Source organism: Arvicanthis niloticus, chromosome 24 (assembly GCF_011762505.2).
Source record: "Arvicanthis niloticus isolate mArvNil1 chromosome 24, mArvNil1.pat.X, whole genome shotgun sequence".
Taxonomy (NCBI): Eukaryota; Metazoa; Chordata; class Mammalia; order Rodentia; family Muridae; genus Arvicanthis; species Arvicanthis niloticus.
In genome coordinates this window covers 3,414,320-3,440,695 of record NC_133432.1, presented here as the reverse complement: position 1 = coordinate 3,440,695, position 26,376 = coordinate 3,414,320, and the positions used below count along the sequence as shown (strand labels likewise).

Genomic DNA, 26,376 nt, shown 5'->3' with positions numbered 1-26,376 from the left:
CATGCATCCTGTGTGCATCAGACCCTGTCCTTTCCTTTGCCATGGACAGTTACATAGTAACCAACAGTTACATAGTAACCAACAGTTACATAGTAACACTGAATCTCTCTACCCTAAGCTTGCACCTGCCTACCATGTGCCAGGTATCAGCAGTGCAGGTGGACCAGGTCCTGTGACAGTGTTATCTCTGTGAAAACTGGTACACAGTAGGTGATCAATAAATGTGGCTGGAATGCAAAGGTGCGTGATTAGACAAGACAAGTATGACGTAGGCACTGGTGCATATGGAAGCCATTTCTGTTCATGTTTCTTTCCCTGCCTCACAGCTGTAGATCTGTTTGGGGATCAGGTGGGTTCCTGTGGGGCTTTCTGCATATATCTAACTACCCTAACAGGCTTATATCAGACTGGTGTTCTACCCCTGAGCCTCTTCATGCTCCTCACTATCAATAGAGGACCCAGCTCGTATGGGGCCTCAGAACACAGCTAGGCTCTCGAGGGGCAGCTGATGTGCCCAGATGTGATCACCATGCCAGGTGGGCATCTGTCCCTGGAAGGTCTAAGGAGACAGGGGGTCCTCAGCTTGAGCCAGCTGTCTCCAATTGGCCCCTTTTTTTCTGTGTGTCTTCTCTAGGTTCTAATAGGGTGAGGGGCCTTGTTTTGTCTGTCCTGAGCTGGCTGCTGGGCTCTGCAGTGTTGGGACTGATGTCTTGGTCTTCGTAGTATCCAGACTCCTCTAGGTTCCCAAGTTGAAGCAGAAGAGCTCAGCTCTGCTGACTGCTGATTGCTGGTTATGCAGCTCCCTCGCTCTGGGGTGCTTCCTGGCTGCAGAGTGCTCCATTGATCTGGCATGCTCCCCCCAAGTCTGTTGCCCACAGGCAGCAGATAAAGGATATGCCTTGGGAGGGGCAATGGAGGCAGGGTGGCCATAAATGCCTAAGACCTTGGTCCACACACCTTCCTCAGGGCATAGCTCAGGCTGTCCCCTCTTCCCATAGGCTCTATTCAGGCTGTCCCCTTTTCCCCATAGGCTCTGCTCATGCTGTCCCCTTTCCCCCATAGGCTCTGCTCAGGCTGTCCCCTTTCCCCCATAGTCTCTGCTCATGCTGTCCCCTTTCCCCCATAAGCTCTACTCAGGATGTCCCCTTCCCCCATAGGCTCTGCTCAGGCTGTCCCCTCCCAGATAGGCTCTGCTCAGGCTGTCCCTCGCCCAGGGAACTCTGAAGTACTGTGGACTTCTCCTGGGAGACCAATGGATTCTGTGTTCTCTATCTTCAGGAGAAGTATGTGGAGGAGCTGGCAGCTGTGAGGCAGACGCTGCAGACAGACCTGGAGACATCGATCCGACGTATCGCGGACCTGCAGGCAGCCTTGGAAGAGGTGGCATCAAGTGACAGTGACACAGAAAGGTAACCTGGTGGTGGCCAGGTCAGAGGCTGGGCTGTGCTCTGCTGACCTCTGTTGTCCCTATAAGTCTCAGGCTGTATTTGCTGGGGGAACCCCAAAATGCCTGAGGACTGCTGGTTTGTTCAGACTGAGAGAAGAGGGATGCTGCCCTTGTCACCTATTGAAGTGTGGGAGCTGACTAGTGTCACCTATAAAGTGTGTGGGACCTGACTTGCTGGACATGAACAGTTGGAAAGTGTCTTAGTTAGGGTCTTACCTATGTGAAGAGATGCCATGACCAAGACAACTCTTATAAGAACAACATGTAATTGGGGCTGGCTTACAGGTTCAGAGGTTCAGTCCATTATCAAGGCGGGAACATGGCAGCATCCAGGCAGGCATGATGCAGGAGGAGCTGAGAGTTCTACATCTCCATCTGAAGGCTGCTAGCAGAAGACTGGCTTCCAGGCAGCTAGGAGGAGGGTCTTAAAGCCCATGCCCACAGTGACACACCTACTCCAACAAGGCCACACCACCTAATAGTGCCACTCCCTGAGCCAAGCATATACAAACCACCACAATCACCAAAGTAAGTCAGGGCCAGAACTCAAGGCAGGAACCTAGAGGCAGGAAGTGAGACCATGGAGAAACCACGGAGAGGTGTTGCTTACCAGCTTGCTCCTTATGGCTTGCTCCTCATGGCTTGCCCAGCCTGCTTCCTTATACCATCCAGGACCACCAGCCCAGGATTGACACTACTCACAATGGAATAGACCCAACTACATCAATCATTAATCAAGGAAATGCACTATAAGCTTGCCTACAGGCCTCTTTGATGAAGGCATCTTTTTAACCGAGGTTCCTCTTCCCACATGACTCTACTTTGTGTCAAGTTAATAAGGAAACAACCAGGACACCCCAGAGGAACATCACTGAGCATCAAAGACAAAAAGAAATACGTGTTGTACCATTATGGGTCTGCTGCACAGAGTGGTGCTCCCAGTTCCTGCCCTTGTGCCAACAAGTTCCCCTCATCAGCAGCTCCAAACTTCACACTGTGCATTCTTATTACCTTGAATGAGAGGTTTGGATTGGAGCCTAAAAGATTGGTCTAAGATACTTCTTTATGAACTCTTAACTAGTATTCAGTTCACCAGGTTAGGGAAGGAAGAAAGAGCAGGAGAAATAGTCGGGAGGATGGGGGGAAGAAGGAGGGAGGGTGGGAGGGAGGGAAAGAGAGACAGAGAGAGACAGAGACAGAGAGACAGAGAGACAGAGACAGAGACAGAGACAGAGACAGAGAGAGACAGAGACAGAGAGAGACAGAGACAGAGAGACAGAGAGACAGAGAGACAGAGACAGAGAGACAGAGAGAGACAGAGAAAGACAGAGACAGAGAGACAGAGAAAGACAGAGACAGAGAGGCAGAGACAGAGAGACAGAAAAACAGAGAGAGACTAACTCTCCAACTGCCAAGTTGAGAGACTTATTCTCATTATGTCAAATCACAATTCCACAATTCACCTGGAATTAGATCTTAATGGAGCAGGCTTTGCAGGCCTTGCAGGCTGGAAGCCAAGCCACACGCTCAGGATGTCAGGCAGCACACGGTGGTGCTTAAGCCTGCATGATTCTGCAGCAGGGCCTGGCATCATCAACTAGACTATAACATCAACCTACTTAGACTAATGGAAGAAATGTTTCAGTTCATCCCCCGGGCCTCGAATGTGCTCATTAGTCATGGGAGGAAGGCCACATTGGCTGACAGAGATCGCCATCTATTCCTGGCCCCAGAATCTACAGCTCCTCTGCCTGTTGCCTTACCTGGGGATATCGTAGGGCATGAAGGGGTCCACAGCTTACCCACTGACTTCAGAGTCACAGATAAAAGATGGGGACTTTGGGAGCGAGTGCTCTAATGACTAGTCTGACAGGCTGTGGAGGAGACCTGGAGATATCTGGATGAAGCCAAAGACTGGCCTTCTGAGGACACACTGCGTGTCAACAGCTCATAGTTGAACCTTGTCTCTGGCCTGGATGTGAAGTTCCCTGCTGCATGAGATGACTATCCCCTGGCCCTTTTCTTGAAGCTGCCCTCCATGAAGGCTGGATATGTCCTGACCTGGAAGAACAGCTTGAGCAAGCTCTCTGTTTATCTAAAGAGATTGACAGCCAGTTAGAGTTACAGCATGGGCCCTGTGCTCTCTAGCATTAAATGGTTGCCCTGCTTTCTGAGAAGGATTGTAATCAACGCCCAGATGACAAGATAGAGTCAGGGTTCCCACAATTCACCACATCTATTTCCAGCACTGCAGGAAGCAGTGGTGATGGTACCCTGTGGTTCCCTTTCTGGACGGCAGTTGTTACTGCTTGGCACATGCTGCCCTTGCATGGTCTCCAGGCTCTTATCAGTATCTTTTACAAACTAACGATAAGGAAACTGAGTCTCACATGTATCTAAAGTGTCACTGATGCGTGTGTTAAGCCACGAAGCCATGGCTTGTTTCTGGAGTTGGCCTCACACCCCCCACCCCACACCCCACACCTCGGATGCCAGCCAAAGGCGGTTTTGTTATCACATAGGATATGTCGAGTGTCCTTCACCTCCTATCAAGGTCTCCATTCCCTTCTGGGCTGCCATGATGGTGAGCTCATGTCAGTCACTGACATGAAGCAAACGAATCCAGGCATTGCTTCCTAGCCTGTATTTGCATTTAGACTGCAGCTGTCTGGTGAAAGGTACTCAAGAGGAATACATCTGAAGACACTTAATCAATTACCTCGATCCTTGCCAACATCTGTTTTAAAATTCCTGGCACAGGTTCCCCCTTGCAAAACCATACTGGCCAAGAAGAACAGAAAGAAAGAACTATCGACAGCAGGGCTGGGGTTTGAGACTCCCTGGGTTATGGAGCCAACCAGATCAGTACCGCGGACAGCACCTAGGTTCCCTGGCTAACTAGATCAGCATCACGGACAGCGCTTCTGGCCTCCAGCCTCACCTTGCCCTTCCTTAACGGAATTACTAACTTGAATGTGGCAGGGGTGTAGGGTGTAGGGATGTAGCCATGGTGGCTACAGTCTTGTTTTTTTGTGAGATGGTGGCTTACATGGGTGCAGTCATGATGCATGGAAATCCTAAATTTCCCTGCTCAGCTGGAAACAATCATGATTTGGACCATCCCAGAATAGTCTCCTGGGAGCGTGAAGGCCGACTTTATACGGAGGTGCTGTTTACAAAGCTGTGTTTCCACTTCTGTCAGTTGATGTCTCAGCTGCTGAGCCTGTTGGGAAGCCATGCAGACAGGAAACACACAGACGGGACTCACATACTCTGGGGTTTGCTCCTACTGACTGGGTCCAAAAGCATCACACATCCAGGCAGAACAGCAGAGACCATAGTGAAACATGACAGCAGAAATTGTCCAAGTCTCTGGGGGAAAGAGTCCCTCCAGGAAGAAGTGGTTCTGCATTCCAAGTCCTCAGAGCCAGCTTCAGAGATCAAGCCTGGATGAGTGTCAGCTCCCATGTGTGCTCTGTAGCCAAGCTGTGCCAGTCATGAACAGTGTCCAAACTCAGGAGCATGGGTTCCAAACAGAGAGAATCGGAGTGCTGGCTTCTTGCATGGCTCATGCTGAGACGGGAATGAGGTTCAGCCTCTTGGCATTAGACATTTGGTTGCGGGCTCCAGGGACCCTACTGTCCTGTCTCCACGAACAGAAGACATGTTTGTGATCTTCAAGGGCATCAGTCCACTGGAAATACATGCTTAGAAATAAGAGGCATCTGGGGCAGCATGTCTTTGAGGAAGAAACAAGAAACAGTGAGCATACATTCTCCTCAGACCTACCCAAATCCCAGCAGACCTTGCAGCTGGAGGTCCAGCCTGAGAATCAGAGTAAAGGCAACTTAGATGCTGGGGTGTGGTCTTGTCTGGATCCCCATTTAAGAACAGTGGTACACTGACTATCAGACTGACTACAGAGCTGGGTTTAGAATTTCAGTGGCCTTGTGCATGGTATACTATCTTCATCTCTAAAATGGAGGCAGATGGTGTGAGCAGAGTGTTATAGACATGTTTCATCCTGAAGAATAGCTACTTGTGCAATTAGATTAGGAGTTTCCCACAATGCTCCAGGAAGCTATCCTACCTGCAACTGATTTGTTGGCTCCCCAAAGACTATGAGGCAAGCGCCAGGCATGTTGTCAATAGCAATATGATTAATGTCAGCGATGCCAGTTGCATTTCAAAAAAAATATTTGTTTTGTGTCTGAGTGTTTTGCCTACATATATGTCTGTTCATTTTGTGGGTACCCTCAGAGGCCAGAAGAGGGCATCGGATCCCCTGGGACTTGTGTTACAGATGATTCTGAACCACGGTGTGAGTGCTGGAAGTTGAACCCAAGTCCTCTGGAAGAGCAGCCAGTGCTCTTAACCAAAGCCCTACCCTAGTCACATCTTTAAAGAGCACTGGGAACAGTTGTTCCTGTTCTCTGGGATCTGTGCTGAATAATCTACAAGGGTTATTAACTCTGCTCTCCATGGGCAGAGGCAGAGTTATTAATGTGTTATTGATCAGCCACAGTTTGCAAAGGAAGGCCAGAGGCTCAGAGAGGGCGACTCAGTACCCTACAACCACATAGCACAGGGTGGAAATGGCAGGTAAATCCAGGCGTATGTAGTGTTGGAGACCAGCTCCCCACTCCTGGCTGTACAACTACGTTGCCTTGTGTCTCCTTCTAGTGTACAGACAGCAGTGGACTGTAGCAGCCGCATCGGGAAAGAGGGGTAAGTAAACCACAGAGCTTACGAAGGTGAGCCCCTGACTGTGTGTGTGCAGTTTGCAAGGAGAAGGTTCACACCCATCAGAGAACTCCCTGTATGCTTATGAAGCTCTGGCTTCATGGTGTAGCATGTACCTTACAGAAGTGTACCCTGCATACCCGTGTGACATTGTTTAGACACAGGGAAGACGTGTGTTATCATGCCCCATCCCCCACCACCTTCAATGGCTCCCTGTTGCCCCAGAACAGACTGTATAGGTAGACACCTGTGTTCCACGTTGACTTTTAATATCCCCTCTTCACCTGTGAGTCCTGCTTCCCTACTTCCTGGACCCTGATCCTTCCTGCCCTACACAACTGTGTGTACACTCTTCCACTGAACCCTTGCCTTCCTGAGGCTCACCTGCCTCACTGACTTCCTCTTCTTCCAGGAAGAAAATGGAGGCTCCTTACTTAACTTACAAGCTGGCCCTCTGCCTCTCTCTGCATAGCACTAATGGAGCCTTCATTTTGTGGCTGTTCACAGAGATATTTACTGGTTCTCCTAGGATGCAGTCTTGAAGACAGGATTAATGTCAAGTTCATGTATGCAGCCCTGTCTCATGGTGGCTGACTTAGTGGAAGATAAGCATACCACAGACTTGTGTGTGTGTATGGGCCTGAACACAAATGTACCATACAGTTTTGCTTGCTTGTACACACAAACACACACACACATAGATGTACACACACAGACACACACACAGAGACACAAGCAGATACATTCACACATACCCACTGACACAGACACATGTACAGACAGACACACAGATGCACACACAGAGGGACACAGATAGACATATACAAATACGCACTCATACAGACACATGTACACAGAAAGACACGCAGATGCACAGACAGATACATACACACATACACACTCACACAGACATATATACACAAAGACCATAAAGAAAAAGTTCAGCTTGCCAAGGAGATTCTCGTAATACAAAGGAGGACTGAAGATTCTCACCCCTTGCATAGCCTATGAACATATTATTTGGTACAAAATTCAATGGCAAGTTTGGTCCTCAAGTCAGAGAGGCCTTAACACCCCAAGTCCTTAACACCTCAGTTGGTGTGTGTGTGTGTGTGTGTGTGTGTGTGTGTGTGTGCATGTATGTGTCCAAGAGTGTTGTGGTTAATAACAAGGTAATTAGAATAAAAGCAAGTGGTTTCCATCCAGACTTCAGGCACGAGTCAGGTGGCCTTGGCTCAGACTCAAGTTGGTCCCTCCAACCGCCAATGCTTCCTTCCACCTCACAGGCCACTACCAGCTCCCTGTCCATAACACAGCACATAGAGTACTCTGTAGGGCCCAGACTCTGATGTGATGGCCACTGTGGTCAGTGTCCTCACTTTGCCTTTTAGGGACAACATCTCTGTCACCAGCTCCCAGCCAGAGGGCAGTCTGCAGTCCTGGATGAGCTGTTCCCTCTCCCTGGCCTCGGACTCAGTGAGGATTCCCTCTCGACAGTCAGCGGTCAGCAGCTCTTTCCACAGTCCTAGGTAAGAGCCTTGCCTTGTGGCCTGCCCTTGGTGGACAGCTCAAAGAATTGTGTTTGCAGGCTGACCCTTGTGGCTTCCACTTCTTGTGCTTGGGGCGGGGCCACTGCCCAGCTGTGTGGCTTTAAGTAGGTCACTTGACCTCTCAGGGCCTGAGAAGTGTGGAATCTGGTGCTGTTTACTGACTCCAGTGATGGTCAGAATGCAGCTGTAACACTGTACACTGTAACACTGTACACTGTAACATTGTAACACTGTAACACTGTAACACTGTAACACTGTAACACAGACCTCTGTTTTGAATGTTGTGGCTGGAACAAAGGATAACTAATCTTTGTCACTGCTTCTGTCCCAGGTGTCAGACTAGCAATTCTTTGGTTTATAAATAAGCATGGTCAGTTCCGTTTGTTTCAGTTGTAGATGACATTCTTGAGTGGAGCCATAAAGAAAATTGAGCTAAAGCCAGGCACAGTGCTGCCATGCCTGGGTGCTCAACTGCTCTGGAGGCAGGAGGTTGAGGAAGGAGGATTTTTTGAGCTGAGAAATGTGAAGCCAGGCAAACTGCTGACTTTATAAGGAAAGAAAAGAAAAGTATATTGAGCTGTGTTTCTCACAGAGAAAAAAAATATTATTTTTTTAAAATTTTGAATGTAACTAAGATTTTGTAACCTTGGGGCTGAAGAGATGGCTCAGTACTTGAAGAAGACCTGAGTTCAGTTCCCAGCACCCACACTGGGGAGCTCACTACCACTTCAGCTCCAGGGGATAAAATGCCTTTTTCTGGACTCCGAGATCAACTGCACTCAAGTGTCTGTACCTACATACAGACACACAAGCCTATACACAATTAAGAATAAAAGTAAAGCTTTTGTGTTTATCTTGCCTTTTCCCAATTATAATGGATTTATATAATTTCTTCTTCCCTTCCCTCCTTCCAAATCCTCCTACGTACCCTCTTTGCTCGTTTTCAAAAGTATAGCTTCCTTCTCACTAATTGTTATTATATTCACAGACCTGTGTGTGTGTTTGTGTGTTCATGTGTAGTCCTAAATACATAGATACAACCTACTCAGTCTATATAATCTTAGCTGTACCTGTATATTTTCAGGGTTAACCTTTTGCATTGGATAGCCAGTTGGTGTGCTTTTCCTAATTAGGGAAAGACTATTTCTCTGGTTCTAAGCACTCTTTAGTTACCTACAGTTCTTTGTGTAAGGTTGAGGACTTGTGGGCTTCCCCATGACCTCGCATGCCCTTTAGCATGTCTATTGGTGTAATCCCTGTTCAGGTCATATTTGGGAAGTTATGTCGGTAGGACTTTATAGTGTCTGACATTCCTAGGAGATGAAATCTCATGGCAAGCTCCCAGACCCTCCGGCTCTTAGGTTCTTTCTGCCCCCTCTTCTGAAATGTTCCCTGAGCCTTAGGTGCAAGACTTATATTATAGATGTTTCCATTGGGACTGGGCTCCAGGACTCTGCATTTTGATTGGTTATGGTTTTCTGTAAAAGTTGCCATATGTCGCAAAGAGACATTTCCGTGATGAGGGGTGAGGACCACACTTACCTGTGGGCGTGAGGATAAATGTTTAGAGCGTAGTTAGGGATTATGCTAGTTTAGTAAAATGGAGGTTGTAAGTTCTCCTCCAAAGTCCATGGCTTTACTAGCACTGGGTAGTTAAGCTGGTTACTAGTATAGTTCATGGCTTCCCTCTTAATTAAGTAAGGCTTAAGAACAATCAGAGAGTGATTGGTTACTGCCAAGGTGTGTGTGCCACTACTGCACCTCAGTGTGACCATACACTACTACTGTGCCTCAGTGTGACCATGTACCCCTGCACCTCAGTGTGACCATGTACCCCTGTACCTCACGGTTACCATGTACCCCTGTACCTCAGGGTTACCATGTACCCCTGCATCCCTGCACCTCAGTGTGATCCTGCTGTGCTGACCACTGTTACAGTTCATAGGCGTTATAGCTGGGTATGACTGTTGGCTGCTTGCCTCCTTTGGAAGCTTGCGTGGCGCCTTCTATACCATGGACGTTAGTCCTCAGTGAGGAGGCATTCAGGTCAGTTTTAAGTCAATTGCAGGTCAGGGTCCCCTGGGCCCAGTGTCTGAAGTGCACGTTGTCTCCAGCAATAGGGACTTATCTTCTACCTGCAAGGTTGCCGACGACAATAGCAAAAGCCTTTGGGAGTCTCTTAGATAACCCGGAGCAAAAACTCAAAAGGAGGCTTCTCATGCATGCTATTGGGGTTGTATTAAATGGTCTTTAGCTCTTGGAGACAGCAATGTGAGCCCAGATGACAAGTTTTTATTTAAACTGTATGTTTCTTTAGTCACTTACTCATGTACACACATGATAGGTGTTTTCAGGTAGACAGTTAATAGCACGATTCCTAACCACTGTTCTTCTCCCTCTCCTTTGTATATACCTCCCTGCAGCCCCTGGTTAGAGTCCCCCTCCCATTTCCTCTTCAGGTCACTTGTAGTTGGCTAGCCCTCAACCCACCCCACAATGGTCCCGTTTCACTTTCCTGGCTTCTGCAGTTACGCGATGTCTTAGTTAGTTTTACTACTGTGGGCAGACACCATGAGCAAGGCAAGTCTTATAAAGGACAAATTTTAATTGGGGCTGGCTTACAGGCTCAGAGATTCAGTCCATTATCATCAAGGTGAGAGCATGGCAGCATCCAGGCAGGCATGATGCAGGAGCTGAGAGTTCTACATCTCGATCTGAAGGCTGCTAACAAAAAACTGGCTTCCAGGCAGCTAGGAGGAGGGTCTTAAAGCCAACACCCACAGTGACACACCTATTCCAACAAGGCCACACCTCCTCCAACAAGGCCACACCCACTCCAACAGGGCCACACCTACTCCAACATGGCCACACTTACTCCAATAAGGCCACACCTTCTAATAGTGCCACTCCCTGGACCGAGCTTATACAAACCATCATACTCAAGGATTTGTACTCACATCTGAAGACCTGGAATGGTTGTCTCAGTTATATGATCTTTTCGAGTTCCATCCATTTGCCAGAAAAGTTCATGGCTTTGTTTCTCTTTATCTTCCTCAGTGCACATAGGTTCCATGTTTTCCTTTGTAACTATTAATTGCAGGACGTTTATGTCAGATCCGTTTCAGCAAAAAACATGGCTAGAGCTGAGCAGAGATCTGTGGGGTGGAACACGGAGTCCTTTGGCATATGCTAAGGAAGGGTGTAGCTGGGTGATACCATAAATTATTTTAAGACCTTTCCCTGAAGTCAGTGCTCACTACTATAGAAGAGACTGCAGGGGATGGGGGACGGGTGTCAGCGCATGGTGGTCTCTAGTCAGTGGTCACTATTACAAGCCTTTATTGTGTCTGTCTGTGTAAGCTAGGCAAGTTTCCTGGCTTCTCTTCTCCTGTGTCCTCACAAGGAAGCCGGGTCCGTTGTTATATGTCATGAGATAAAGGCTGCACAGGCTGGTTTCGAAGCATCTAGAAAGATCTAGCTGTGTCAGGAGCACAAGCATCTACCCAGTGCTCTGAGGAATTCCTGGAGGCAGGTGGCTCTGCTCACCTGTTACAGAAGATAATCTGAGGGCCAGAGAGGAAAAGCAGGTCTGTCCCTCATTCAGGCAGGGCATCCCCAGTGGCCAAAGTGTCCCCTGCTAGTCCTGGGTCGGGTGTGTGTATTAATTTTTTTTTTAAATTAACTTACAGACCAGTGGATTTCCAAGGCTTTGTCATGCATTCTTAGTTTTTATTAGTGTTATTAGTTTTATTAATCCCCCCACCCTCTCCTCTCTAATACTTCCCATTTCTGCTGAAACCATGCCCAGAGACCCTTATCCCAGATAATTCTAGAGCCTTTCTGAGTACCACACCCCATTTTCAAGATCAGTGAACAATCATTATGCTAGTCATCCAGTGAACAGGGTAACAACTTAGTGAATAGGTTAATCACCTGGTGAATATGCTAATCAGCTGGTGAATATGCTAATCAGCTGGTGAATATGCTAATCAGCTGGTGGACATGCTAGTCACCTGATGACTATGCTAATCGCCTGGTGAATATTCGAATTGCAGTGGCTATTTCTCTGCACCCACCCCCCCCAACCCCATCTTATCACAGGTACAGAGACTTGGGTTCTGGAGAATTCCAACACATGGGTTCCTGGAGAATTCTTGCTTAGGTATCCCAGTGTAATCGTTCAGAGTTTTAAACTCCCTTTTCTCCCTTCAAGGGACTAGAATTCAAACCTATGTCTGGTTTCTGAGAAGTATTTGTGGCTGGATTTAAAGTGTCTAGGCTGAATTGTTTTTAAAAAGAAGTCTCCATTAGAAAAGAATTGAATAACAGAACAGATACCGTTATTATGTTAATGAGGACAGTATTAGATTTTGTCTGAAAAATCAGAAGAACAAATGAAGGGTAAGAGAAGAAGCGGATAATTTCTTCGTTACCGTGAACGAAACAAGATGAATCCCTGCAGGGTCTGTTTACCCATGGGTGTGTGTACAACGGTTCTTCCTAAATCACTCAATATTTAAAAAAAATAGAAGCTTAGGCTGGAGAGATGGCCCAGAGGTTAAGAGCACTGACTGTTCTTGCAGAGGTCCCAAGTTTAATTCCCAGCAACCACATGGTGGCTCACAACCATCTGTAATGGGATCCGATGCCCTCTTCTGGTGCGTCTGAGGATAGCTACAGTGTATTCATAAACCTAACGTAAATAAATATTTTAAAAAGTAAGAACCTTAGACAGGAGAACACGCCCACTGCCTACTCTTTAACCTTAGCTCTCTAGCAAAGGGGTCAGTCCTCTTCCATTTCCTGTGCCCCCTCCCAGGCTTCTGCATATTTGTAAACATCTCCAGTGCTCATCGAATAGAAGGCATAGAGGATATGCTGTGTGGTATGTGTTCTTTATAAATTGTTACGGTGTCTTTCCATCCACAGTGTGCCTTTGGCTTTTTCCTTACAGGGCCCTTGGAGCTCTCTTGGCCTCTTGAATCCCCATGGAAGGGGCTTCTTAAGTTCTAAGTTGCTCTACTTAGCTGTGGAGACCATATTTCACTTTGTAGTGCTATTCAGATGCTTGCCACGAGCTTGTCTGGCTTTGACAAATCCATGTCTTTATGTGTTAACTCCCCAGGTCAAAGGGGACTTGTGTTTTGAACTTGAATAGCTGTCAATCACAAAATCAATACCTCGTTCCACCATGGGGGTTGTGGGGGAGGGGAACTCCTGCAAACCCAGCCCTGACTTACCTGGTGCTTGGCAGGGCTCCATCAAGGAGCTTCTTGGACACTCCCAGTTTGGCTGAAAGAGAAGGTCACTCTAAAAAACAGAAGAGAGAGAGGGGGCCGACTTCAGCTAGGATCAGAGAGCATTGGCGTGTTATTTACAAGAGGATGTCAATTCTAGAGAAATACACCAAAGCTTTGTGAGTTACAGCCTGCTGGGACCAAGCAGCTGCCACTGATAAATGTGAGCTCTTCTGGAGACAGACACTAAATTACCTCCTTGGCCCCAGAGGGGGAGCTTAAGGCTTGGCAGTGGCAGGTGATTTGGTTCAGTTGCCCCCTCGGACATCTGGCATGGGTGCTTCTAGGGCTCACCAGGGGTGTGGGCAGAAGCTACTCCTCTGTGAGTCCTGCTGCATCCAGCACCTGCTTCCTGCCCTCTGAAACCATCTCCCGATGGAACCCTTGGTGCCTGGCTCTCTTGTTTCCTTGGACACTCAGGACTTCCCAAGGAGGGTCTGGGCCATTTCATTCTTGCCCCTTACTCCACACCCAACACAGCCCTAGTCTTGGTCCATGCTGACAGTTGGCACTGCTAAGTCCTCACCCTCAGAGAACTGCTAATGCTCCACTCCATAAAGTATCCCACCCTCTCCTGCTCCCTCACCTTCCCTTCCTCCCTGCTCTGGGTTCCTCTGCTTCCTGTCTCCACCATAGATTCACATGTGACTGATTCCTTTCTTCCTGTGTACATATCCAGCCCTGTCAAAAAAAGGTCTCCATGATCCTCTTCACTTCCACTCTCCATGAGTGTGCCTCAGTTTACCTCATCTCCAAACCTGCCCTCACCACCTGACTGTCGCTTTCTTTGTTTTGGATTGGGCTTGTTTGTGTTTGTTTATTTATTTGTGTTCGGTTTTGTTTTAGACAGGGTCTCTGTATGAACTCTGCCTGGCCTGGAACTGTAGACTGGAACTCTGTAGACCAGGCTGGCCTCAGACTCACAGAGATCTGCCTGACTCTGCCTCCCCAGTGCAGTTATTGAAGGCACAGTAGAGGCCATCCCCCACTGCCCTTTTCTTGATGTTTTTTTTCAGCGTCTGAAGCATCCAGACCTCTGAGAGCTCCATTCCCGACTGTGCCCACCTCTCACCCCTGAGATTCTCCTTACACACCCCTTTCAGAGTCTTTTCCTTACTGTCCTCTCCCCAGACCCTGTGGTATCCAGATATAGTCACCCACTTCTCTCCGTATCCAAGAACAAGCAGTTCATTCTCTTGTGACTTTTGGCTCTGCAGCTACAGGGTCTAGCATGGTGGTTCTGGTCAGCACTGGTGACATGTCAGTCATCCATATTCAGCATGGTTGGCCTGTCAGTCATCTCACAGCCAGCGCTGGGGACCTGTCAGTCATCCCACAGTCATCCCTGGGGACCTGTCAGTCATCCCATAGTTAGTATGGGTGACCTCTCAGTCATCTATATTCAGCATGGTTGACCTGTCAGTCATCCCACAGTCAGCCCTGGTGACCTATCAGTCATCCCACAGTCAGCCCTGGTGACCTGTCAGTCATCCCACAGTCAGTGCTGATGACCTGTAAATCATCCCACAGTCAGCCCTGGGGACCTGTCAGTCATCCCACAGTCAGCCCTGGTGACCTGTCAGTCATCCCACAGTCAGAGCTGGTGACCTGACAGTCATCCCACAGTCAGTGCTGATGACCTGTAAATCATCCCACAGTCAGCCCTGGGGACCTGTCAGTCATCCCACAGTCAGCCCTGGTGACCTGTCAGTCATCCCACAGTCAGAGCTGGTGACCTGACAGTCATCCCACAGTCAGAGCTGGTGACCTGTCAGTCATCTCACAGTCAGAGCTGGTGACCTGTCAGTCATCTCACAGTCAGCCCTGGTGACCTGTAAATCATCCCACAGTCAGCCCTGGTGACCTGTCAGTCATCCCACAGTCAGTCAATGCTGGTGACCACTTGTTCAGCCATAGTGAGCACTGGGGCATTTGGAGTCATTCTGGGCTCTCTCTTGAAGACATGTCACAGTGCAGTGGGCTTGTGGAGGTCAGGCTATAAAAGATTCTACCTCACACAACCATAGAGGTCTTAATTGCTGTGTAATTGCCTCTAATTGCTGCCGTGCAGACTGAATGACATCACTTAGTCTGACTAAAAGATGACATTGCAACCTTGCTCCTCCCCTGGGTGGGGAATGCTTTCTGTAAACACTCCGCCCATACGCTTGGCTTGATCTTTTCTCTTTATATTTATTTAAAGGGAAATAATCTAGTTACACACTAGCACCGTCACCCTACCCTGCTCTGCTTCACCAAGTATTTGATTTGGCTGGCTTGAATTAGTACCAAGGTCTAAATTGCAGGGTATTGTTTGTAAAAATAAATAAATAAATAAAGTTGTGTTACTCAAGGAAATGCAATTACTCTGCCCCAGACTAAAGCCAAGGATACATCAGGAGTGTTGCTTCCATGATTAGATAAGACTCTGTGGTAATTAGCTCATTAATTATAGATACGTGAATGGATGGGTCTTAGCTTAAAAAGCATGTTCTCTGAGTAGGCTTCATTGCCGATGCCTGTCCTGTTTCTACACAACTCAGTGTTTACCCATCTCTGTAGTTTTAGAATTGGAGCTCAGGATGATTTGAACACGCTCTTAACATCTTTAGTGACTGGGCCCCTTGTGAAGAGAGGTTCTGGCTCTTCCTAGGCATGACAGTTCCTTATATACTCATCAGTACTAGGGGGTCAGTATCGGGGGGTCAGTGGGGAAGATGCTAAGCAACAGAGACGAATACTCAGTGCAGACCTCGGCCCCAAGCTGTGGAGAGCACTGGCAAGAGAGAGCAAAGCAATCTGTGGTGTGTACAGGGCTTGTCCACAGGACCCATGTGACTCTTGAAGGGATCTCATGTTCCTTCCTGTCTAGAAGCCCGAGCTGGTGAGACCCAGGAAACATTCATAAAACGGGATATGTGTGACTGAGGACGTGGCTGCCTGGGTAAAGCGCTAACTTCACATAAAAAGCTGGTGTGAAGGCATGGATCTATAACCTCATCGCTGGGGAGATGGAGGCAGTCAGATCCTTGGTACTCACTGGCCCGACAGCCTAGCCAAACTGTTACCTCCTGGTTCAGTGTCAGCTGGTTTCAGAAAGTGAGATAGTCATAGAGCAAGACACCAGATATCAACCTGTGTCCTGCAGGAGTGCGTGTGCACACACACATGAAAATCTTAGGCTCGCCTAAATGAACTTCCAACCATTGGAATCAATCACTAGGGATTAATGAACTTGGAGTCTGATTGACTTCAAGTTTTGTTAAGTAAACTTATACATATACACATATACATATATACATATAATATACATATATATCATATACATACATCATATACATACACATCATATACATATACATCATATATACATCATATACATCATATACATATATATCATACACATATACATATATACATATAATATACATATACATATATCATATACACATATACATCATATACATATACATCATATACATATCATATGCATATACATATACACATATACATCAGGTACATCTTGACATAGCACTCAAACACTGACCATGCTGACTTCTAACGCCCTCCGTCAGAAGGGCCTGGCTTTGAACTTAAAGCTGATGGCAGTCCCCTGTGTGTGTGCCTCCTGCAGTGGCTCCCTCCCTTCCATGTCTGTGTTTAGTCTGTGAGGTAGGTCTGCAGTGTTGTATATAATGACCATCTGTCAGATCTTGATTGACATAGTCCATCTTGGTGGTAACATTCCCAGGAAGGTCTGCATCTCCTCCCAGGAGACAAAGTTATCCATGTTGGGGGGTAGTCGCTGCTGGTCTCTAGTATGCAGAGGTCACATGCACACTGCCAGACATCTTATAACCCACATGACAACACCCCTTCCACAAAGAAGCTTGTCCCGCAATGCCCCACTCTGAGTACACTTTAACTTTGCTATCCACAGTTCAGGACCATCTGAGTCACCACCACCTCCTTCATGTCTCATGCTCTACCTCCCAACTCCAGAAATGGCTCATTTTGCTAAAGTCAGTCAGATAGTTAGCTGAGTGCTTCCAACAGCTGCTGACACAGGGACTGGTTTCCTCACTGATGTTGAACATGTGCATGGTTCAAAGGCCAGAGCAACCCAGCTGGTCACAGCCCAGCTTTATTTGATCCAACATAACCCCCCTCCTAGCTCCACTGTGGGAACGCTCCTGTCTTGCTGTGGTGGCCTCCAGCTCTGTGAAGATCCTTCAGTCTCTGTTTCTTCATTGGTATTTTGGCCCCTTCCAATCCTTTGCCGGTCAGCCTGATACATGAATTTTTCTGGGACATTCATTCATGAGCGTTGGGTTCTTCCTAGTTGATCCCTAATGTGAGGGGTACTGCAGAGAGCAGCTGTGCATGTGCCACTCCACTGCAGGGTGATGCGGTTTTGTCTGAATGGTGCAGACCAGGGCTCCCAGGAACACTACAACCCTAGTCAGTTCTAGCCAAATGGTCACAGAGAGTCTTTCGTGCCCCAAGCCCTAGGAACCTCCTTTTGCTGTCTTCAAAAATTAGCAATTCTAGTGAAATGACTGGTGTCACATGTCAGTTTTAGTACATGTTTCCCATGTAACAAACCAAGGTCTTTTTCTTCAAAAAGTCCGATGAAGTCTTTCCTTTGCTTCTCCTCAACTCCCCACTCCAGTTTTGACTAGTTAGCGATCTATAGCAAATCTTAGCCTATTCCAGACACAAGTTCTCTGTAGGGGAAACCAATCCCCTCTCCTTCAGAGGCTGACTGACCTTTGGAAGCCAATCAACTGTTATTTGGGTAAATGACTTACAACTGTACTGTCTCCCTTTATATTTAGCACTGCACTGTGATCCGACTAATAATTTCCCTTCATTTCATCTTCAGGTTCTGGCTGCCTCGGTGACTCTCTGAAATTCTTTAAATGTAAATTCAGCTTGTCTGGTTTTCCTAAGTAAGGATTTGGTGCAGCCTGGTCCAACACATCTGGATGCTGTTGTGACTTTCAAACTTCTTTTGCTAAATGGTTATTTTTGTTCCCCTCCCCCTCTAGTTATAGCGCAGTGGCCTCACCTCCTCTTCTAGATGATCAGTTCCTTGAACTAATTCACTCTTACAGCCTGAAGCATGGAGGCACTCAGTAAATGAGTCTAGACAGATGTGAGAATGGATAGAGAGGCAGATAGATGGTTGGCTGGCTGGCTGGCTGGATGGATGGATGGATGGATGGATGGATGGATGGATGGACAGAAGGATGAATGGATGGATGGATGGATGGATGGATGGATGGATGGATGGATGGATGGATGGATAAATGGGTGGGTGGATGGATGGATGGATAAATGAGTGGGTGGGTGGGTGGATGGATGGATGGATAGTTATATGGATAGATGGATGAGTGGATGGATCAACAGATGGATCGGTGGACAGACATACAGATGGATGGATGGATGAGTGGATTGATGGATGGATGTGTGGATGTATGGAAGGATGGATGGATGGATGGATGGGTGGATGGATGGATGGATAAATGGGTGGGTGGGTGGATAGATGGATGGATGAGCAGAAGGATGGATGGATGGATGGATGGATGGATGGATAAATGGGTGGGTGAGTGGATGGATGGATAGTTATATGGATAGATGGATGAATGGATGGATCAACAGATGGATCGGTGGACAGACATACAGATGGATGGATGAGTGGATTGATGGATGGATGAGTGGATGGATGGATGGATGTGTGGATGTATGGAAGGATGGATGGATGGATAGATAGATGGATGGATGGATGGATGGATGGATGGAAGGATGGATGGATGGATAGATGGATGGACAGATGGATGGTCAGGTGGATGGATAGATGGACACAGATGGATGGATGGATGGTTGAAGAGATGGATTGAGGGAGGAATGGAGGGATGAGTGAAGGGATGGATGGATAATTTCCATTCACTTAGAACTACATTGTCAGAGGACCTGGGTGCTTTTGTGTTTGACCCAGCAGTTGGCATTCTGCCATACTCAGTTGAGGTCCAGGTATGGGAAATGACACAGTTCGTTGAGGATTTGCTTAAGGAGTGTGATTTGCACAAACCCACAATCCAGTTGGAGATTTATATCACATCTCATATCTTTCAAAACTGGGATGGAAACAATTTTTAAAAAAATTCAACAGTAGAACCAGTATGTCCCCCTCTCCCAGTGCAGGACTAGGCAGGTTTCTGATGTTCTCTGTCCAGGGGCAGGATGGAGGACTTACAGGAACTGCGGTCGTAGCACCAACACAGACCTGATCCCTGAAGGCGGACAGTGCCCTATAGAAACGACACCAGGCTCTTGTAGAAAATGTTCAGGGCTGCATATTCAATGCTAGTTTTGAAGCTATTGTTTTTTAAGTCACAAGACGTGGCTTTGGTTGACTGGGGTCAAGGCAGACACAGCTGCCCTCCACCCTCCACACAGCATCCCTCTCTGCTCTCTCACTCACTCCAGTCTGGGAATACTTTCAGGGAAATTGACTCTGGGACTTCATAAAGGGAAGATGTGTGTAAGTAAGACGCACGTGTTATTTGGAGGAGAGGTATAGTAAGCATGAAATTATAGTACAGAATGGTGGACCGCTGAGGGTGGTGAGAACCCTGGGGGACCAGCCTAGCCTCAGAGGCATAGACTTCTCAGTGGGACTGATCATTGAATGATGGTAAAGGTGTCAAATTAAAAAAATACATATGCGCGTGTGTGTGCACACACACACACAGACACAGCAAGGGACCCTTGGAATCACCTGTAAGATAGTGCTGGGCTCTTCTGCATTCACCACCCCCATCTCTCTTCTTCTTTTTTTTTTTAGGTGTGTCATAAGCTGCATGTGTGTTTGTCCATGTTTGTGTGTACCGTGCCTGTGCAGGTGTGCAGGTCAGAGGTCAGCACCAGGAGTTTTGCTTCATCGATTTTCACCTTGCTTTTTGAGAAGGGCTTTTCACTGAACCCACAGCTCATGGATTCAGCTTATGTCTTTGGCTAGCAAGCCCCTAGGGCTCTGCTTATCTCCACCTTCCCAGTGCTGGGATCACAGATGCTCATGGCTGAGTCTAGCTGCTTAGATGGATGTTGGAGATCTGAACTCTGGCCCTCATCCTCACATGGCAGGCACTTTAGTAACTGGGTCATCTCTCCCTCGATCTCCTTATAAGGAATGACGGTGTCTGGTCAGCTTGGACTTCATTGGCCTCTCCTTTATTTTGATGGCTATCTGAGTTTTTCAAAGCTGACATTATTTCTGTCTTCATACCCTCTCTCTCATGGTTATCCCAGGCTCACAGACGTTAGCAAGCATGTGGTGACATGTTGGATTCCAATATGGGTTCACCCCAGTTGTCCCTAAATGGTCTCATATAACCTGGGTTTTATAAAAGAAGGATCTTATGAGAAGGTAATTATTGTGTTTGGTTGTCTTCTAAGGCTGGTTAGACAGATAAGAATCTTTGTGTTGGACAAGTTGAGTATTACAGCCTGACTGGGCAGGGAGCATTGTAGCTCCCCACTGGGGTCCCCCATTTTGTGTCTGTCTGTCTGTCTGTCTGTCTGTCTGTCTGTCTGTTAAAGCTCTACACTCAGCCTCTCCCCCTCTGCCTCTTTCACTGAAATGGATCATCTTCGTTAGGTTTCTGGGAATAATTCATTTTCATTGGCCTAGGCTTTGTCCACATGTTCAGAGTGTGGAACTCTAATTGTGTGTGTGTGTGTGTGTGTGTGTGTGTGTGTGTGTGTGTGTGTGTGTGTAGTCTGCAGTGCTTTTGAACAAACCCTCCCATCTCTTCTAACTCCACCATTTCTATGTTCTGTGGGATCTTTAGAATCCTCCAGTTCTCGCAACATACATCACAAGTTCCAGTAGACTTTGGTTTCTGTGCCACGGTATAGGACATGGGACTGCACTTGATTCTTATGTGAGTTTTGATCCATGTCCTAGGCTTCTTCACTCCTCACATCTCTCTGTAGTCACCCCAGTCTCTAGCAACCCGACAGACCCTGCTTCTGATGTCTGTGAGGCGGGCATGGCCAAGGCTTAGGATGCCCTGTGGAAGGTCTGTGGGTGGGGTCCCCTGAGGCCATTCACCCAGATGGCTTCTGTGTGGAGGAGTGGCACACACTGAAGTTGCAGAAGAAACTGCAGACAAGGCTGGCTGCTATTCAACCCCACTGTGTAATGCTTGTCTCATTCCAGTGTCCACACGATCAAGCCAGGAGTGAGTGGCCACAGGGACAGCCTCCTGTGGACCTCACGTCTTTGGCTAGGTCACCCCCTGGTCCCCATTGCTTTATGCCTTTCCTCTCAGCCTGTTGTCCTCGACGAGCCTCACTCCTGTGCCCTCAAAGTGTAGGTAGTTGTCATCGCCTGCCAAGAGTTTTGCAGACGGAATCAGCTAATAACTGGTGGGTGGGACCCTCCCTCCTGCAGCCTCTTATCCTTCCAAATCCATGAACACCACTCATTGCCTCCCCTCTTCCACAGCCTGAGTCATCCCACCGCCTCCAGAAAGCCTGTGCTCCAGGCTCAGTACGAACGGTAAGCTCCCTTGCCAGCCCCCAAAGCTGCATTCATAGCCTGAAACTTCCTGCACAGCAAGCCTTCCTCACGGACGTCTCCAGAACTTGCACCAAAGATTTGCACTCAGAACGGGGGAGCATAGCTTATGTTGTGCTTCTATAAGTCAGCCCAGTCTTGAGAGAGACAGACCAGCCTGGTTATCTTGCAGCTCCACCAGTTCCTCAGAAAGCCCGCTGGCCCCTCTGAGCCTCAACTTTCTCATTTGTAAAATGGGACAATAAAGGGTAAGGAGGTGGAATGGCCAGGAGATGAGGATCTGGTACCCATTGGGTGTAAGCCCACCTCCTTCCATTTGTCACATGTCCTGGGCTTAGCATTTCTGAGCCTCTTGTATGACAAAGGAAGTTCACAGTATGGTGAGCTTCAGGGAACGTGATGCCAGTGCATCCCAGTAATGTGTGTGATGTGTGTGGTGTGTGTGATGCATGTGATGTGTGTGGTGTGTGTGGTGTGTGTGGTATGTGTGATGTGTGTGGTATGTGTATGTGTGTGGTGTGCGTGATGTGTGTGGTGTTTGTGGTGTATGTAATGTGTGTGATGCATGTGATGCGTGTGGTGTGTGTGATGTGTGTGGTATGTGTGATGTGTGTGATGTGTGTGGTGTGTGTATGTGTGTGGTGTGTGTGATGTGTGTGGTATGTGTGATATGTGTGATGTGTGTGATGTGTGTGATGTGTGTATGTGTGTGGTGTGTGTGATGTGTGTGATGTGTGTGATGTGTGTATGTGTGTGGTGTGTGTGATGTGTGTGGTGTGTGTGATGTGTGTGGTGTGTATATGTGTGTGATGTGTGTGGTATGTGTATGTGTGTGGTGTGTGTGATGTGATGTGTGTGGTGTGTGTATGTGTGTGATGTGTGATATGTGTGGTATGTGTAATGTGTGTGATGTGTGTGGTGTGTATATGTGTGTGATGTGTGATATGTGTGGTGTGTGTGATGTGTGTGGTGTGTATATGTGTGTGATGTGTGATGCGTGTGGTGTGTGTGATGCGTGTGGTGTGTGTCACGTGTGTCACGTGTGTCACGTGTGTCACGTGTGCTGTCCCAGGCACCATGCTGATCTTCAGCAATTGTTCTTTTGAACGTGGTGTTTATACCACGTGACCATCTTCAGAGGAAACCCACTTCTCACCCCAGACATCACAAGTATTAAATATCTTATTAATTTGTTCTATGGTTTCGGGGTGTGGGTGAGGAATAGGGGCAATGGCTCCCCACTGGGGATGATTCATAACATCATTAAATCTGAGTTTCCTATGGCTCCAACTGGATGATGAGGCAGGATTAAATGCAGTTATGTCTGACGCTAGACCCAGAGGCCTGTGAGTTGGACCTGGCTTTCAACTCACTGTGTCCTGATGGGCTTTGAGAGAACATGTGAAGATCTGGTTAAAACTTCCCCTATCGGTCCACCCCATCCCTCAGCCTGGGAGTGGAGGGACCTGGGAAGAACGAAGCACGAATGGCATCTGACCCCCTGAGGGTCCTGGTCCAGGTCCTAAATCCACTCTGCAGGAAGCCCCCCTCCCCAGCAAATGTTTTCACCTCCGTGAGCCTCAGTTTGCCCATATGTGAGATGGGACAATGCTACTGATCTGGGTGACGTGGTAGAGCGGCCTCACCAGATGCAGTCAGGATTCATAGCACAGCTTCTGTGGTCACACTCGGGATAAAACCACAGGAGGCACACTCATGAGACAACCTGGCAGGGGAAGGGATGCTCCAGTAAACCCACAGGAGACCCCTTCTCAGCAGCTGTCTTCTTCTGAGCATGAGCCATACCTAGAAGTCACCTCTCCATCTCTCTGTCAGTAGAGGCCTTGTTTGTTCTTTAACATCTGTGCTCGGTGTGGGGTCTTTCTCAGCTCTGGATATCAAGGACAAACAAGCAGACAGGTGTTAAGACACTAAAATAGATTGGATTAATGAAGGGCGACACTTTGGAATGAAGCAGCATGCATTCACTCCTGAGTATTTGGGGGGACTCGGTTTCTGAATCCCCACAAATGCCAGTAATTGTGATACAGTCTGGATTTACACAGAATCTGTGCTACCCACACCCACACTGACCCCTCTTGTCCCAAGTCACTTTATGATACCCAACACACTCATGTCACTTACCTGTTGGCTGAAGAATGGTCAGAGTGCATCATTTAAGGAAAACGGCAAGAAAAAAAAAATCTGTGCGTATTTAGTACAGGCGTGGTTATTTTTCAAACAGTTTTGATCTGGCTGAGTCCACACATGCAGGATCTGTGGAGGGCCAATTGCATGTGTAGGTAAAACTATAAGATATGTTACCTACCCTGAAATTCTGGGATGGTTGGAGGCTGGCCAGCAAGCACAACTCATCTCTAACTCCAAATAAGACCCTGAGACCTGAGGCATGCCTCAGAAGAAACCTGGCTTGGAAGGGGAAGATCCAGGATTTGATCCCATTGTTCACCACTTAAAGATTCATTTTCCGTAACCTTGCAAATTCCAGGATTCTAAAGATTTCATATCCTCTGTAATATTAGGCAACCAGATACACTGGACATCCCTGTGTAATGTTCCTATGGAATCACCGGTCAGCACATATGGGACTCTTCCTGTGTGCTGGGCATCAGAGAGTCACTAATAACTGAACGTACTGAGCCGAGCACCGCTGTGTGCCGTTGGACTGAAGACTGCCCTCACCCATCCAGTATGTGTTTATGGGGCTGCTGTATGTTCGATTGGCTGGCTCACTTTATATGCATTTGCTAAGTGTATGCCATGGCCAAGGACACTAGGCAGTGGTGGTAGCTACAATGGTTATTTCTATCCTTTCTGTAACACTGGGAGATAGATGTACCTCCCCCTGCCCCACCATTTCTCAGCTGAGGAAATTCTGGCCTAGGGAACCTAAGGCAGCAAACTCAGTGACAGCGTCATCCAAGACAGCACCAGATAAGGTCCCCAGCCACCAAGATCTGATGTCAGAGACAGTGTCAGCCATGTGTCACCCACAGAGTCTGGCAAAGGGCCAGGGACAAGTACATTGCTCTGTGTTGACTCCCCTACGTGGGATCCCACCTGAGCTACCTCCTCTCTGTGTGCCACAGGGTGTTCCCTCTCCTGTGCTATGCCTGGAGGTCATAACTCATATTTCCCAGGGTTGCCATGGAGGCAGATGCTGGATGGTCTGGTTCACTTTATACGCATTTGCCGAGCATCTGCCATGGATGTTTGTTCTCTTCCCTGATTCAGGAGCCTCCCTTCAGAGACCACCCCCTGGCTCCGCCTGGCATTCATCACCCTATCTCCTAGCTGCTCAGCTCTCAGCATTGTAGCATCTCCTTGGCCAGTGCTCTGAGTGTCAGGTGAACATCTTTGTTATCTACCATACATCCATCAGAGAGAGAGAGAGAGAGAGAGAGAGAGAGAGAGAGAGATCTAGTCAGGCTACCACAGAGGACACCTGAAGGGCAAGAATGAGTGTCACAGGCCTTGGTGCCTGACCAGAGGCTGTGTTTGAAGGTTCCAGAGCTGGGACAGGATGCACCAGCCTCAAGTGGCAGAACCAGGAGTCTGTCCCCAAAGCCCAGAGGATTTCTGGATCATAAATCCCACAGTGTCTGCACCAAAATATGCACACAAAAAAACTTCACACAGACAGCCACAGGGAAGGCTGAGAGGGAAGAGGGATGTGGAATTCTGTGTCTCTGCTTCTCACCTAATACCCCTGTCCTCTGCAGTCCCCACAAGAATCCACTTCATACGGCTTGTGTCCCTGCAGATCCCCCAAAGGCACTAGGCTTTCCCCTGAGGCAGGGCTCAGCCCTGCTCATGAAGCCCAGGCCATGCCCATAGCACTCAGGACCCCCATCCTGGGCCTCCTGCACCATACAATGCAGTCTGTACCTGCAGACCCACATCTGGGCTCCTGGCTGATTCTGCTGCTCAGCAGACCCCCACCTTCTTGTCAGAGATTAAAAGGGTAGAACTGGACTGTCCTGTGACTCTCCATCCCCCTCCCCCTGCCATCACCTGTCTGCCCCTTCCCTTCCCCAGCATCTGGGCTTTTCATCTTCCTTCCAGCCCTCCCCCCGCCCCCCCCACCCCCGAGGTCTACCAGTTGTCCCTTTCTTGCTCTACTGTAGGGCCTCTCAGCTCTTAGGTCTTCTCCACTTCCAGCAGCCTCTTTTCCTCTTGCACCTTCCTCCTTCTCTACCCTGTTTAAATCTACTATTTACTGAGCACCTACTGTGAGCCAGGCTGAGTACTAAGGGGCTCCAGGACTCTGAGCAACAGGACTGCAGAGTCCCTTGAGTCCCAGGCGGCAGGCACTCTGAGTGGCAGGCAATGGATGAGACTGAGGCCTGAGATACATTCATCACACCCACCTCCTTTCAGGGCTAAGACAGCATGAAAATGGCTTTTGTCATCTCAGCTGCAGCCCACTGGCCCTGACAGCTCAAAGCTGTTTATTAAAAAAGAGAATAAAATGAACAGAGTGGATGCCACCTTGCAGCGTGTGTGTGTTGTGTGAACATGTGTGTGTATGCACATGGGTGTATGGTGTGTGGGGGTGTTGTGGGGGTGTGCACGTGTGGGTGTGTGAGATGTGTGTGTGTACATGTGTTTGAGTGTGTGCATGTATGTGAGGTGTGTGTACATGGATGTGTGTGTGTGGTGTGTGCATGTGTGCTTACATGGATGTGTGAGGTATGTGTGTGGTATGGGTGCTGTGTATGTGTACACATG

General features: G+C 48.1%; 1 protein-coding gene across 1 annotated transcript in view; it reads left to right on the top strand.

Annotated features, from left to right (window-relative positions):
- Positions 1–26,376, top strand: part of Myo18b (myosin XVIIIB) — a 186,033-nt gene that overhangs the window by 152,178 nt on the left and 7,479 nt on the right. Inside the window, exons 39-42 of the mRNA XM_076922279.1 lie at positions 1,279–1,409; positions 6,131–6,175; positions 7,582–7,719; positions 21,553–21,606. Of these exons, the coding sequence (XP_076778394.1) occupies positions 1,279–1,409; positions 6,131–6,175; positions 7,582–7,719; positions 21,553–21,606 (368 nt within the window). The remainder of the gene's footprint in view (positions 1–1,278; positions 1,410–6,130; positions 6,176–7,581; positions 7,720–21,552; positions 21,607–26,376) is intronic.